This window comes from Phodopus roborovskii, unplaced genomic scaffold (genome assembly GCF_943737965.1).
Source record: "Phodopus roborovskii unplaced genomic scaffold, PHOROB, whole genome shotgun sequence".
NCBI lineage: Eukaryota > Metazoa > Chordata > Mammalia > Rodentia > Cricetidae > Phodopus > Phodopus roborovskii.
The window spans coordinates 6,153,310-6,168,128 of record NW_026126636.1 but is presented as its reverse complement, the minus strand read 5'-3'; the positions used below and the strand labels follow the sequence as shown (position 1 = coordinate 6,168,128).

At 52.1% G+C, this 14,819-nt stretch overlaps 1 protein-coding gene across 1 annotated transcript; it reads right to left on the bottom strand.

Annotated features, from left to right (window-relative positions):
• Positions 1-4,942: 4,942 nt before the first annotated feature.
• On the bottom strand, positions 4,943-14,155 carry Eif3k (eukaryotic translation initiation factor 3 subunit K). Its single transcript, XM_051207580.1, has 8 exons — positions 14,003-14,155; positions 13,031-13,129; positions 11,006-11,126; positions 10,217-10,291; positions 8,271-8,337; positions 7,633-7,710; positions 6,112-6,237; positions 4,943-5,003 (listed from the first exon to the last, which is right to left on the bottom strand). Exons 1-8 carry the CDS (start codon positions 14,059-14,061, stop codon positions 4,972-4,974), a joined length of 657 nt encoding a protein of 218 aa, XP_051063537.1. The 5' UTR covers positions 14,062-14,155; the 3' UTR covers positions 4,943-4,971.
• Between the last annotated feature and the right edge of the window lie 664 nt (positions 14,156-14,819).

Sequence of the window (14,819 nt, the reverse complement as noted above, 5' to 3'; positions counted from 1 at the left end):
GTCAATTATCAAATGACTAACCTTGTAGTGCAGATGGACAACAATAAGAAACAAGGAGACCAGGCCTTGTGGCTCATGTACACTTTTAATCCCAGTACTGGGAGGTAGAGGCAGGCAGGGCAGTTCCAGCGCTGCCAGGGCTACACAGAGAAACCCCATCTCCAAAAAACCAAAAAGAGAAAGAAAAGAAACACATATAGAAAAGCAATAGTGTTGCACTAGTAGGCATCTGAAGTCTGATATCCAGAGGGTTGTACAGGTCATCTCCATCTTTTAGCGCAGCTTCCTGTTTCCTCCTCATAGATCCACCATTTTCTCTCTACAGGATTTCTTCAAAAGAGGCAGTGGGATCTGCCAGGCCAGGCCAGCAGCAGCCCTCTCTCTGCCTCCCTCTTCCTTCTGCCTCCAGCCCCACAGTTTGCTGCTGTTGTTTGGGTTTTAATTTACATGTATTCATTGTTTAGGGCTGGGTGACCTTACACATGGAGGTCAAAGTTGGTCTTCTGCACCTACCACTGAGGGTCCTGGGGATCCAACTCAAGCTGTCTGGCTTGGCTGCGAGTGCTTTAACCAGCAGGAACATTCTGAGGTGTTGGTTTGGTTTTGTTGGAGACAGGATCTTATGTAGCCCCATCCTGCCACTAACTCACTATGTAGTGCATGACCTTTAACCTCCATCTAATACACCTGTACACCTACCGCCACCTCCCAAATTCTGATACCTCCTCTTTCTTTCCTCCCTTACCCTCCCTGTCTCCTCCTCCTTTTTACCTTTCCTGACAGGATCTCTTGGGGCTTGAGGTTGGTTCGACTTTGTTTTTCGAGACAGGGTTTCCCTGTGTATCTTTGGAGCCTGCAGGCCAGGCTGGCCTCCAACTCACAGAGATTCTCCTGCCTCTGCGATTAAAGGTGGGAGCCCCCACTTCCCAGGCCTTAATTCCCTCTCTAACTTCAGTAAGTTTTGTTCTTGGGATCAGTTCTCCCCATTCACTACTGGCAACTCTGGGTTGGACCTTTGGGCTGGGCCATGTGGCCTGCTGCTCCTTCTCTGGTGGAATTTAAAGTTGGGACCTGCCAGGCAAACACTGTGACAACGAGCTACATCCCCAGCCCCTTTTCACTTTCGGATTTTGAGACCATCTCACTAAGTTGCCCACCCTAGCCTGGCATTTGTGATAGTCTCGCTGCAGCCTCCCAGGGTAGCTGGGATCACGGCCTCCCCCTTTAGAAAATACGCATTTGGCTTTCCTGAGTCTGCTTACTTCACTTAACATGATGACTTCCATATGTTTTCTTACAGGTAGAATTTTTGTTCTTTATGCCAGCATAGCCTTTAAAAAGTAAGATAACAGTTCTATCTAACAAACGTGTAAGTCCTGGGGTTTCAGCCAGACACGGAAGGTCCTCCACACTGGGGTCTGTCTTCCTCTCGGCTTACCTGCCACTCTCCCTAGCTTGCTGGCCTCCTTGATCCTGCCTCTTGACCGAACGATCCTAAGCCTCCAAGGCCTTTTGCACACAGTGTTGTCTCAGTTTGCTGTATTTTCCCCACATTCCAAATCTCCATGACTCACAGCCTCCTCTCCCGCAAATCTCTGCTCTTGCAAGAGCCTGTCCCTGACCGCTTTATTTAAAATAGCATTCTGGAAGAGTGGAGGAGTGTTTTGTTGGAGTTCACCAGAGAGGGATTGGGGTGTGCCTCAGTGGGGGGAACACTTGCCTGGAATCCAGTAGTGAGGGTATGTGCTTACTGCTTAACTAAAAGATCCACCAGCGAGGGTCTGAGGGGCATGGTCTACTGGTGGAATGCTTACTTGAGGTGTCTAGGTTCCATCCAGATATTGGCTAAATAAAAACTGCCTCCTGCACTTTTGTCCATAATACTTTCCACCATTTACATTGTTGATTCATTGCTGTTCTATGCGTTGGCTGTTTCTTCCCCCAAAATAGCAACCCACAAGGGAGGGAAGGGGACCTTTGCTTCAGATTCCATTTCAGTCCTGGCCTCTGAAGCTGTGTCTGGCACACAGAGCAAACTTATTAAATCCTAAGTGAATCAATGAATAGGCTCAAAACCACAGGGAGAGCCAGGTGTGGTAACTCAGGCCTTGGGAGGATGGGACATGAGGTCTTCTAGCTCAAGGTCAGCCTGGACAAGGAAACCTTGTTTAACAAACAACAAATTCCAAAATAGTGCTGCAGTTAGGGGCTGGTGAGACAGCTCAGCAGGTGAAGATAATTAACGCCAAGCCTGAAGTCTTAGGGTTTCTTTTGCTGCAAGGAAACAAACAAACAAACAAACAAACAAAAAATTGAGGAGAATTTTCTTCTTTTTTTGTTGAGACAGGGTTTCCCTGTAGCTTTGGAGCCTGTCCTGAAACTCACTTTGTAGACCAGGCTGGCCTTGAACTCACTGAGATCCACCTGTCTCTGCCTCTTAAGTACTGGGCTTAAAGGCAGGCACCCTACTGCCCAGCTTGAGGAGGAAAGTGTTTTAATTGGCTTGTGCTTCTATGATTGCTCAGGACAGGAACTCAAACAGGGCAGGCTCCCAGAGGCAGGAGCTGATGCAGAGGCCATGGAGGGGAGATGCTTACTGGCTTGCTCCCCATGGCTTACTCAGGCTACTTTCTTATAGAACCCAGGACCACGGTCCAGGGATGTCCCCGGCCCCCAAAGGCTCAGAAGCGGAAGCAGCAACCCAGACAGTGATGTCTGAATGAAATGGTGGTTCCCATTAGTGATTCCTAACAGGCACTCAGTCACTGAGGGTTACCAATAAGGGCACGGGGCCCTCACGCACCCTCTCCCACTCCCAGCCCTGTTAGCCAAATCCTGAGGGTCTCTTAAGACTGACTTGTGTTGTATGTTTGCCAACATGCACACGCATGTACCACGTGCAGGCCCAGGTGCTCTCAGAGGACAGAAGAGTACAGGGTACCCTGGAACTAGTAATAGAGGACTTCGAGCTTCCATATGGGTTCTAAGAACTGGACTCAGGTTCTCTTTTTTAGAGACAGGGTTTTTCTATGTAGCCCTAGCTGTCCTTCAACTCGCTCTGTAGACCAGGCTGGCCTCAAACCCAGACATCCGACTCCCTAGTACTGGGATTAAAACGCACACCACCACCCAGCTAGGATTCAGATTCTCTCTCTACAAGAGCAACAAGTGCCCTTAATCACTTAACTACCTCTCCAACCCAACATCTTTTCTTTGACCCATGGCTGGCCTGGGACTCACCTACCTCCAGCCCTGCCACCACACCCAGCGCAAAACTACTCTAGGCTTCAAGTCAGGAATGGCAGTTATGCCTGTCAGCTTCCACCTGAGGTCTCCCTCTGTATCCTGGGCTGATGCGGAATTCCAAGCAGTACTCTTGCCTCAGCCTCCAGAGTGCCAGGAAACCACGGCTGGCCCCTGTATCCTGTTAAGGCTGAAATAGAAATCTACTGAGGACTGTCTCCCCGGGTGAGAGCAGACAGTGGAATGTCACAGGCTACTGCAGAAGCGAACTAAAGCCCACAAGCCGTCAGCCAGACTGAAGGCAGAGCAAGATGCGGCTGTCAAAGGGCAAAGGGTCACTTCTCCTACTGCTGGACAGCTATGGCCAGCTGCATCCTACATGGGCGTGTGCCTGCCGAGTGGCTGCCTGGTTGTCATCCCCACCCAGAGGGTTGTTGGGTGGGGCAGCATGCCAGGCCTTCCCTTCTTTAGCACCTCATTCATTCCTTCTGTCCCCAGGGTTAGGAGGAGTTCTAGTTCCCGTTGCTTGCTCAGGTAGGTCTGGAGGCCAGAGCAAATGGTGTGTGGCCCACCCTGGTCCACCGGGACAGGATCCTCCTAGGAATGCTGGGTGAGTGCTGGCTAAGGGGAAGGTTGAACAGGCAATCGATCCCCTGGTTGGTATGTCGGACAGGGCCCCAAGGGAGACGGGCGTGGCCAAGGCAGAACATTTACTGGGACACTTTATCTCCACTGACTTTACCCCTGACCCTGTGCATGCTGAAATCACCTGTTCAAGGTCACTTGGCCAGAATACCTGGAATGTATTGGGTGTGACACGAATTGGGTGGCTGGTTAGCTGACTCAGCAAGCAGTCTGGTAATCTTTCAGACTAGAACCAAAGGCCAGCCAACAAACTTGGTGACAGATCTTCAGTCCAAAATGTTTCTTTGGTGAGTTACGGAGTTCTGGGTTACCGAAAGACACAGCTAAAGGGCTGTTAGAGGAACAGGGACAAGCCACTTCAAGCTGCCAGGCCTGGCAGCTGTGCGCACATGTGTATGTGGAGGTCAGCCTCCCAAAGGCTGGGATCACAGCTGTGTTCTTTGTGATGCTGGGGATTGACCCCACTGAACTGCAGCTGTGGCTCCATCAAGTCAGGGTTTCTCCCTTAACCCAGAGCTCGCCACTTTGGCCAGCAAACATCAGGGAAGCTCCTGTCCGAGGCCCGCTAGTGTGGGGGTTACGGGTGAATACCACATCTTTCTGCGCAGCAAGCAGTTTATGGACTGAACCCTCCGCCTGCCCTTAAAGGCAAGAGTCTGACTTGGCTAATGGTAGCTTTTAACCCTTGGCCTGCCTGCCTGCACCCCCAAGTGCAGGGACTGGCGGACTACCCACTCTCACCCCGGCACTGGCCAGATGCCACCCCCACCCCCACCCCCGCCAGCTCAGGAAGTGCCACACTCTCTTCTTTCTGGATGAGGACACTGATGACTTGTCAAGGACACAGAGGCCGCTCTCCAGGGCCCCAGGGTGGCAACTCCCCAAGCCGTTCACCCTCCTCAGCCTACCTCATCCTGGGCTGACTCACAGGTCAGGGAAGAGGGGCAGGGAAAGGCCGCAGGGTGGGGTAAAGGAGGAAGTAAAGGGGGAAGGCAAGGGGGAGGCCTCAGCTCCTAAGCTGGCTCTTTGAGGGCCCGGGCAGGACACAGCAGGGTAGAGTGAACAAGTCTTTATTATAGGCAGTTACTGGGAGGAGGCCATGATGCTGGACACACCTGTTGAGAAGAAGGAAATGGGAAATCTGGGAAATTTGGTAAATTTGGGTGGTCTTGGGCACGTTAGCTTTGTGCCTCAGTCCCCCCAGCTGTATAAAGCATCTATCTTAGAGTTAAATGAAGTGCTTGAACACAACCGGTACTAGCTATTCTGTGCCTTTAACCCTGTCCTCCTTACTTGCACAAGCTTCTTGCTAGACACTGGTCTAGCCTGTAGCTCCTCACTGCAGACAGAACCTTCCAAGAAATTCTGAGGCCCAAAGGTGAGCACCGCCTGTACAGGAGAGGCTGCCTGGTGTGGAAATGACACAGCTCACTGCTGCTCAACTTGGCCACTGGTGTCAATCACCGGAGTAAAAGTTGGGGGAGTGGAGGGAACCTGGGGGGGGGGGCGGCCTGTCTGCCTTTCTTTGCTTCTTGACGACATCTGCTCACCAGGCAGCAGAGTGAGGCGGGTACCTAGCCAACTGCCTGCATCACTTTAAAATCGCAGTTATTACTTATTTATTTAACCACAGTAGTTTACTAAGTAGACCAGGCCGGCTTCCTGTGTGCTGAGACTAAAGACGTAAGCTGCCACACCTGCTTTTTGTTCTTTGGCCAAATCTGTTTATTCAAAGCATGATGTCACCCACATTCACTGAGCTCTGGCCCTTGGCCAGATGATGTCCCTTCACCTTGACCCTTCTGGGAGGCAGGCACAGTGCCATTTTTATTACTTTCCAAGTTACAATAAGCAACTACCTTGTGCAGGACCAAATGACTCATAAAGAACCACTGGCTCTGTCTTCTGCTTATCATCACTTGCCTTTTTCCCCCTTTTTCTTTTTTGTTTTTGGAGACAGGGTTTCTTTGTCAAACAGTCCTGGCTGTAACTCAATCTGTAGACCAGGCTGGTCTTGAACTCACAGACATCTGCCTGCCTCTGCCTCCCCGTGAAGCAGGGGATGGGAACACCCTGCCAGGCCACTCAGCATCTTCACTGATTCTCCTGGGGCAAACAACCTGAACAGGTCCGTAGGACTCTGTCAGATGCAGCTCCCCGCCCAGGAAGGAAGGGCTCCACCTAGCGCTCTGAACACCCAGCCTGCAGCCCCAGGCCACTCACTGTCAAAGTCGATCTTCTCCACGATGTTCTTGGGTTTTATGCTCTCTTCCTGGCTGCAGATGAAGATCTGCCCCGACTCGTCGGCACTCCAGCCATACTTGCTCATCCACACCTTGAGCTGGTTGTCTGCAGGTGACATGGGCAGGGCAGAGGTGTTGGCTGCCTGAACTCTAAATCCCAGAGGCTTTGGAGGCAGGGAAATCAGGGATCACGAAGCCAGGCCTCCTTAGACCAAGTGCACTAGGCAACTCCTGCCTTTACAGAAAAGCCTGCCTTCTGGGGAGCTTATTCTCCATTTGGCCACCAGGGGGCGCCACTGGCCTCTTTTTGGTTTCTTTCTCTTTTAAATTCTAGAGTCAGGGTTTCTCTGTATAGCTTTGGAGCCTGTCCTGGAACTCTGCACAGGTTGGCCTCATACTCAGAGATTCACCATCTCTGCCCCTCAGGTGCTGGGATTAAAGGCGTGTGCCACCACTGCCTGGCCTGCCACTAGCCTGTTTATCTTAGTCACACAGGGTTTTTCTGTCGTTTCATTTTTGAGAAGGGGTTTCTTTTAGCCTAGGTGGCAAAGAACTCCCCGTGAGGCTAAGGACACCTTAAACGAAACCCCTAATCCTTCTCTCTCCCAAGTACTGGGATTATAGAATGTTGACCCTACGTCCAGTTTCCCTTAGTTTCTCAATGTTCCTTTCTATTCCTTAAAAACAAAATTCAAAAAAAAAAAAAAAAATAAGATAAAAACCCATTTATCTTATTTATGTGTGTGTACAACAGTGTGAACGTCCACAGGTGCTCCCAGGGCCAGAGACACTGGATTTCTTGGTGATTGTGAACTACACACAATGGACACAAATATTCTTAACTGCTAGACCTCCAGCCCCACACTTCTTTTCTAGAGCCTTCTATGTTCCCTTGTCACTCCAGAGCAAAGGCTACTGGAAGTCCTCAGCACTCCCACAGGACTGCAAGCAGAGTGGCTTTCTCACCCAATCCCGTTTCTCTGGTTCCACAGCACAGGCCACCAGCACACATGATAGGCAGGCCCCTGCCAAACGCTGTCCCTCTAAAGTGGCCTCACGACCCTTTGCAGCACCATGTCAATGAGGACACCTGTCCGTTTTGCTGCATTATGAAAAAGGTCTGAGCTCTTGTAGTCACTACCCAGCCAGCATCAGGACCACTGCCCGACACAGTTGCCATTCAAGTGTCTAACCCTACAGTCCATGCCAGGCTGGAGCGTGACAATCCTCTTGCCCCAGCTTCCTATTGCCGGGATTACAGGTGGACCACACACTTGGGGGGGGGGGGAGGGCCAGCAACCTGTTTTTGAGCCAGGGTCTCACTATAAGGCTGGCCGGCCTTGAGCTCACAGGAACTCAGAGGGCAGCATCCTTTACCAAAGTACTAGCGCCCCCCCCCCCCCCCCCGTGTAATAACCCAGCAATGGTACGGTGGGGCCTCCCTGGCTGGCTGAGGCCCTGTGCCCCAACTACCTGTATCATAAACAACGCCAGGCCTCACCAGTCAGATCTCCAAGCATCTCAGCAAGCAGCCAGCGGTCGATGTGCTGGTACGTGATGCCCACCACATGGCAGATAACTGGGGAAATCAAAACAAAGACGATGAGAGGCTGTCGGAACACCGTCCAAGAATGGAGCCGCGTGAGGAAACCCCAAGGAGAGTCCCGTGACCTCCGCTTCTGTCCCTCCATAACGTGGGCTTATCCTTGGCATGTCCTGTGCCAAGGCACAGTTAATAGGAGGGGGTTTGCTTCAGATTACACACAGCTGCTAACTTTTGTTATTCAAAACATTTCCCAAGCCAGAGGCAAGTGGATCTCTGAGTTCGAGGCCAGCCTGGTTTACAGAGCTCCAGGACAGCCAGGACTACACAGAGAAACCCTGTCTCAAAATAACCCAAAAGAACAACAAAACCTGTTTCCCAGCAGCTTATCTGTGTGACTGTAAAGGGCTTGCACTCCTGTGAGCTTTGCTCACATGACCCTTCTTAACCTCAGAGTATAAACTCATGTTCTGAATAAAGTTGGCTATCGCAGGAGACTGTAGTCGGCTTCCTTTACCAGCTCCATTCTCCAGGGTCTTAGGATCCTGCTGCCACTGCCCCCGGCCCCTGGGGAACCCAGCCTCAAGAGGACTCACATTTTCGGACAGAGTCTTCAAAGCCAGTTATGCCTTCCAGGAGGTCCATGTTTTCATCCAGGGCTTGCTGCAAAAGGAACGATGGCCAGTGTTAGCACTAGCAGTATTGTTGCGGGTTTTCATTAGGAGTTGCAGGCCATCCTCAGCTACATAGCATGTCTGCCTTTTGTTGTGTTGTTTTGTTTGGAGTCAGGGTTTCTCTGGGTAGCCCTAGCTGTCCTGGAATTATCTCTGTAGACCAGGCCAGCCTTGAACTAAGAGATCCACCTGCCTCTCCCTCCTGAGTGCTGGGACTAAAGGCATGCACCAATGTGCATGACTGGGACATCCAACAACCAAATTACAAAATGTACACGCGCGCGCGCACACACACACACACACACACACACACACGTCAAAGCAGCCTTTGTTATCAAGGGACTCTATGCCGTAAGCCTAAGTACTGGTGGGTCCACCAACTCCCTTCCCCTCAGTGGCAGAGGCCTCCTCATAACCAGACAAGCCAGCCACACCCTCAGGCCCTGTGCGCTGCTGTGTCCCTGCAGTTCATCCTTCACCCTCTCCAGGCTCCAGCTCCCAGCGATGCTCCCTCCAACAGGAGCAGGGGAGGGGAGAGCCTGCACTTGGTTGAAAGCAGTCACCAAGGTGGGAGGGAAGCTAGGTGAGCCACCGTTCAGCGGGGACCCTGGCAGAGCAGGAAGATGCTGAAGCTGGGCAGCCGCCAGGCCCAGGTGACTGCAGGTCTAGCAGGAGTTGTCGTGAGGGCTGGGCAGAGGGCACCATAAACCACTCGGGGAACCATACAAAGCAGTTCCTAAGTCAACAGGGGAGGAGGGGACACTGAGCAGCACGAGTCACCGCCCTTGCCTTGACCATTTAACGGGAATGTCTGGGACGCGAGACTTTGTTCTGTGCTATTCCTGAAGGTTCTGAACATGTAACTGTCTAACATGTCTCTAGCCTTGCCCTGGACAATGCAGAGCAGGGCCTCGTGCCACTTCTCGGCTGTTCTGGGAAGCACTGTAGATACGCAGGCTCACTGTGGACCCTGGCAGGCTGCAGGGCCCACGAGAACTGTAGGCTTCTATTTTTTTCTCCTCCCCTGCTTTTTTTGCCATTGGGTTTTAAACAGTCTTGCTAAATAGCAAAAGTTGACCCCAACATTTTTTTTGTCCATAGATTTATCTCAAAAGGTAACATTTTTATGCGTAGCTGAGTGCATCTATGTGAGGATGAGCACCTGTGGGTGGTGCCCACGGTGGCCAGAAGAGACTGCCTAACATGGGCGTAGGGAACAAAATTCTGGTCCTTTGCAACAACACCCACCTTTTTATTTCTAATTTTAAAAACTTACATAAATCATTTTACGGGTATGGGTGTTTTGCCTGCATGCATGTCTGTGCACCATGTGCATGGCCAGTGACCACCGAGGCCAGAAGAGCATGCTGGATGCCCTGGAGCCAGTTTCAGAGGGTTGAGGCAGAGTTCCTAACTGCCAAGCCATCTCTCCAGTCCCTGGCCTGGAACTCTACCCTCAGCCTCCTAAGAACTGGTACCTCAGGCAAGGGCCACCAGTTCCCATGTGAAGGCTGGTCAGGCAGGGTGCTCAGAGAGGATAAGCAGAGGGCTTGTTTGCATCTGAAGGCGCAGAGTAAGGAGACAGGGCCAGTCTAAGCCATGTGGATGCAAGGGCTGATCTGGCAGGCCTGGCTCTATGTGAAGATGGGGACAGAGGACAGGGCCTGTGACCAAGCAGGTACCATTGCTTTTTCCTGTTTGAGACAGGTTCTCATGGAGCTCAGGCTGGCCTCAAACTCTGTGCAGCTGAGGATGCCCCTGTTCCCACCTTCTAGAAATACAGGTGTGGTCTATGCAACGCTGTGTGGGCACGGCACCCAGGGCTCCCCACACACGAGGCAAGTACTCCAGCATCCAAAAGACATTACCCAGAAGGCTTGAAAGTGGCAGGTCTCCAGCAGGTCCCCAAGGTACAGGATCTGTCGGATGGGCCGCTCTTCTTGCTGGCGTCAGGAGGCATTAAGGAAACAGTGTGGAAAACCGTGGAGGCTATGGTGCGGGTCTAGCTCATCCCTCTCCACCCATCTTCTTCCAGCTGCCCTTTCTCTTCTCAAAAACCAGAAAAAGAACTGGGAATTAAGACCAGGGATGTGGTTCAGTAGTACAATGCTGGCCTCACATGTGTGAGGGTTTGGGTTCCATCCTCAACGTCACAAACAATACCCACCACTTGGGAGACAGAGGCAGCAGATCTCTGTGAGTTCAAGAACAGCCTGGTCTACACAGCAAGTTCCAGGACAGCCAGGGTCAGATAGCAAGACCCTTACTCAAAATAAATGCACGAGTAAAAATAAACTTAAAATTCTAAGCTAGCAAGATGGTCCAGCAGGTAAAAATGCTTGGTACAAGCCTAATGACCAGAATCCCTGGAACCCACAGTGAACTACCGCAAGCTGTCCTTGAACCTCCATACGTACTCTGAGACACACGAGTACCACACAGCATCAGCCCAAATCCTCCAAACCCTCAGTGGAAGGGGAGAACTCACTACCCCCAGTTGACCTCCGCCCTCCATGAGAGATGCATGGGCATCACACAGCACCCGAGGCTGCCAGCATCCAGCCCGGCCCAGAGCAGGCACCTGGTTTGGAGGCATGCCCAGACCCTCAGCCTGCCCTGCTCCCCGCCTTCGCCCACGGCACTGAAAGGAAGGATACATGGGCCTGGTCGATCATACATTTGCACAGAGTAAAGTCAGTGTGGGGCAGGTTGGTGAGGGCTTTCAGCAGGATCTGGGCAGTAACTGTGGTCTGAAAGAAGGCTGGGTTAAACTGGTACCTGAGGAGAACAAGACAAAGCAAAGGTGGCACCTTGCAAAAACTGGCTGTAGTGGCATGTGCCTGCAATCCAGGGACCCAGGAAGACTGCAAGTCTGAGACCAAGCTTGGCTTAGTTATACAAATGGATAAGTTGATGGCCCTCGTATGCCACGATAAGACAGGCAGGGAGCTGCCGTTCTAGTCTGAGGTTTGGAAGCTAGGAATGTGCAGGCTCCAACACCAACTGTTATCTTCTGTGTAATGTTAACTTCCCCAAGTCCACGTCCCTGCTCCAGACAGGAGTTCAGTTAATCTTCACAGCCACCCAAAAGGGTGGACACTGTCAGTTAACTCACAAAGGAATAAGGTTAGAAGCAGTATTCTGGAGCGAACCAGGCTGCCTACGTTCATGCTTTCCCATATAGAACACATAATCTGCAGGAGGAAAGCACACAACGAACACTCAAGGAGCAGCCAGTATCACCAGTAAATGTGATGCCTCCTACAGACCCGAAAGCTAAGGCACATAAACTGATGCATATTAATGGCAGAAGCAGAGGCAAGTGGACCTCTGTGAGTTGAAGGCCAAAATGGTCTTCACAGCAAGTCCCAAAGTCTACACAGTGAGAGACCCTCACTCAAAAAACAAGACATCAAAACAAAGTAATACAGCTGGTAATGTGTCAAGAAAACACTAGAGGGCTGGGCAGTGGTGGCACACACCTTTAATTCCAGCACTTGGGAGGCAGAGGCAGGTGGAGCTCTATGAGTTCAAGGCCAGCCTGGTCTACAAAGTGAATTCCAGGACAAGCTACAAAGGTACAGAGAGAAACCCGGTCTCAAAAAAAAAAAAAAAAAAAAAAGGTAAAGAAGGGAACCCTTTTCTAGAAGTTGGCAAGTGACAGGCATAGCAGCCTACGACTTTAATCCAGCACTCAGGAGGTAGAGGCAGGTGGATCTGAGTTTGAGGCCAGTCTGTTCTGAGTTCCAGGACATCCAGGGATATGCAGAGACCCAGTCTCAAAAACCAACCAAACTGAAAACATGGGAAGCAAGAATTGACTGCTCCCAGTTGTCCTTGAACCTCCATGGTTGCCTGCCATGGCAAGTGAGTGCTGCACTCACATCCATAAACAAATTAACTAAAACGAATAAAACGAATACTTATGTCAGGTAGGCTGTCAGCTTGCCTGGAACTCCAGCCTCTGAGGGCGGAAACAGCAGACCCCAAGAGCAAGCTGGTCGGCAAAGACTAGCTGTGCTGGCAATTCTGGGTTCGATGAGACCCTAACTCAAGGGGAGGATGGTGCAAGAGTGACTGAAGATGAGTCCTGACACCAGCTTCAGGCCTTCACATGCATGTGTACACACATACATTCCTCCCACACACACGCACGCACACACACACACACACACACACACAAAGAAGAAAAAGGCCATTAACCCAGTGCTGACAGGAGGATGCCAGGAACAGAGCTTGTGCCTAACCCAGTGCTGACAGGAGGATGCCAGGAACAGAGCTTGTGCCTCGTGATTACAGCCGAGCTCAAAGCAAGCACATCTGAGGTACGCTGATCTAGACACAAGCACCCAAAGCCAGACCCTAAGAGCTGGACAGTGGTTACATAAGATGGGGGTTTGGTAGGGCAGAGCATGTGGCAAAGGACCAGCGGCACTAATTTATAATAATCTGTCAAGAAACAGGATTGTTTATAGATTATCTTGTATGTTTTGTAGTTAATTAAAAACAAAAAAAACGACCAAAAAACCCTGCCCTGACCTTCTGGGCTTCTTAGCTTACCCACCAAAGAGAAGCCACACACCTCGGCTTGCCCTGGGTCCATCTGCACCCAGGTCCCTATCCAGAGTGGCATCCTGCTAGCTAGCTGCCGGCACGAGGGTGGAGAGGGGACAGACACTCACAATTTCAGGACAGCCAGGTTGGCCTCCAGATCGTAGGCATTCTCCTTGGCCTGTGTCTCCACATACCGTTCCAGCGTTGCCAAGTTCTCAGGGTTGTACCTGGGAGGGAACAGTGATAATGGGTGAGCCACTGGCATGGTGCTGCATGCCTTTCTCTTGGGAGGGGGGTGCACAGACACACACCAGGTCCTGCTAGACGGAAGGCAGGATGTATAGTGAAAAACTTGCTCAAAAGGGAACAGGGAGATAAGTCGACAGACAGATATGGGTAAACAAAAGAAATAAACAAAGGCCAGTCACAATATAGGGCTAAGGGGCTACCATTGTAACCTGAAACCACTTCCTTCCACTCTTCTAGATCTGGCCCTGGAGTATTCCTCCCTTTGTTACCTTTTTGATTCTTTTTCATCCGATTTTACAATAAATAGTGAAGCTAGTCCCATGCAGTGGATATGCCCAGAGAGCTGAGCGACTGTACATTCTCCAATAAATTCTGCTCACAACCCAGTCCTACGGGAGCCCTGGGTCGTGTTTAGGATGCCTCCAGCCTCAGCCAGTCTCCGCTGCCTGTATATGTGACTTCCCGAACAAATCTACTGACAGCCTCTGGGGGCTCCTGACCCAGCTCCCTCCTGCCCTGGCCTGGTACTGACGGCTCCCTGCTGTCACTACTATCCGCTGAAAGGGGTTGTCGCCCGGCTGGAACGGGAACCTAAGTCCAGGGAAGCAGGACCCGTGGCTGTCTCCATCGCGTCCGGTTCCCACTGGCCTAGTTCACATCAGTGAACCGAGAAGAGGGAGGCTGAGGGACACTGAGAGTCTGGGGCGGCGGTAATAAGAAAAGGTGAGGGCGGAGAGGGAGCCTGGAGAAACTCCACCTCTGGATGAGCCTGGAGCCCAGGCCACCCCTGGCTGGCTCCCCGTCGTCCCCACCCCGCCTGGCCAGAGCGCGCCCTGCAGCCGAGCTCAGACCTGTCGATGCCCTTGAGCAACTTGCCCACGTTCGCTCGCATCTGCTCAAACATCGCCATGATCTCCGCCGCCTTCCGCAGCCCCAGCCGGAGGCGAACACCAGGTCCGGCGTGCAGTGCTCGAGGGCCGGAAGAAAAAGGAGTACCGGAAGCGGAATAGCGTCACGCCCTCTCCCGCTCCTTCGGGGAAGATACAGGGAAAGGAGCTTCCGGCAGCCGCCTCATCTTTCCGGCTACCACGTGATTTCTTCCCAGCAGCCGTCTTTTTTTTTTTTTTTTTTTTTTGCGTGCTCAGCCGGCCGCACTTGAATGGATCCAACGGCGTGAGAAAAGGTTTAGTCTGCCTTACTACGCAGGCGCCGGAGGCGGGGCTAAGCCTTTCCCGGGCCGCGCTAAGCTAGTGCTGAAAGCTCGAGTTCCGGACGCGCCGCGCGTGCGCCAGAGATATGTACGAAAGGCCACGGAGTCCTCTGGACGCATGCGTAGCCGTAAAGGCTAATAACCGCGGGAAGGGATGCAGCGGCCTTCCGTTTGCGTTCAGTCGGGTGCGAGGTGCTCTCTGAAGCCCTTCTTGGCCCTGAAACAGCATCCAGTATCCTCACTCCCTCACTATTAAATCCCTGATCCGTGATGCCACCGTGCTCTTCGGGTAGCCCGGGGAGGCGAATGGCTCCTGCACCTGGCGTGATTGCCGTGGCACCCTGGAGTCTCCATCGGGCTCCGGATAGGGGCTACTAACAAGCGCCCCAAGTCTGCCACGGACTCCATACACTTTAGGCGCGATGCACCAGCATGTGCAATGTGGGGCAGGTGCCCGC

What these genes read in the sequence shown, in the direction of transcription:
- Eif3k (XM_051207580.1), bottom strand. Translation starts at nt 14,061, where the DNA reads ATGGCGATGTTTGAGCAGATGCGAGCGAACGTGGGCAAGTTGCTCAAG. An exon ending in TTGCTCAAGGGCATCGACAG is followed by an intron (nt 13,130 to 14,002) that starts GTCTGAGCTCGG and finishes GTTCCCTCCCAG; the next exon opens with GTACAACCCTGAGAACTTGG. An exon ending in GCCACTTTCAAGCCTTCTGG is followed by an intron (nt 8,338 to 10,216) that starts GTAATGTCTTTT and finishes TTCCTTTTGCAG; the next exon opens with CAAGCCCTGGATGAAAACAT.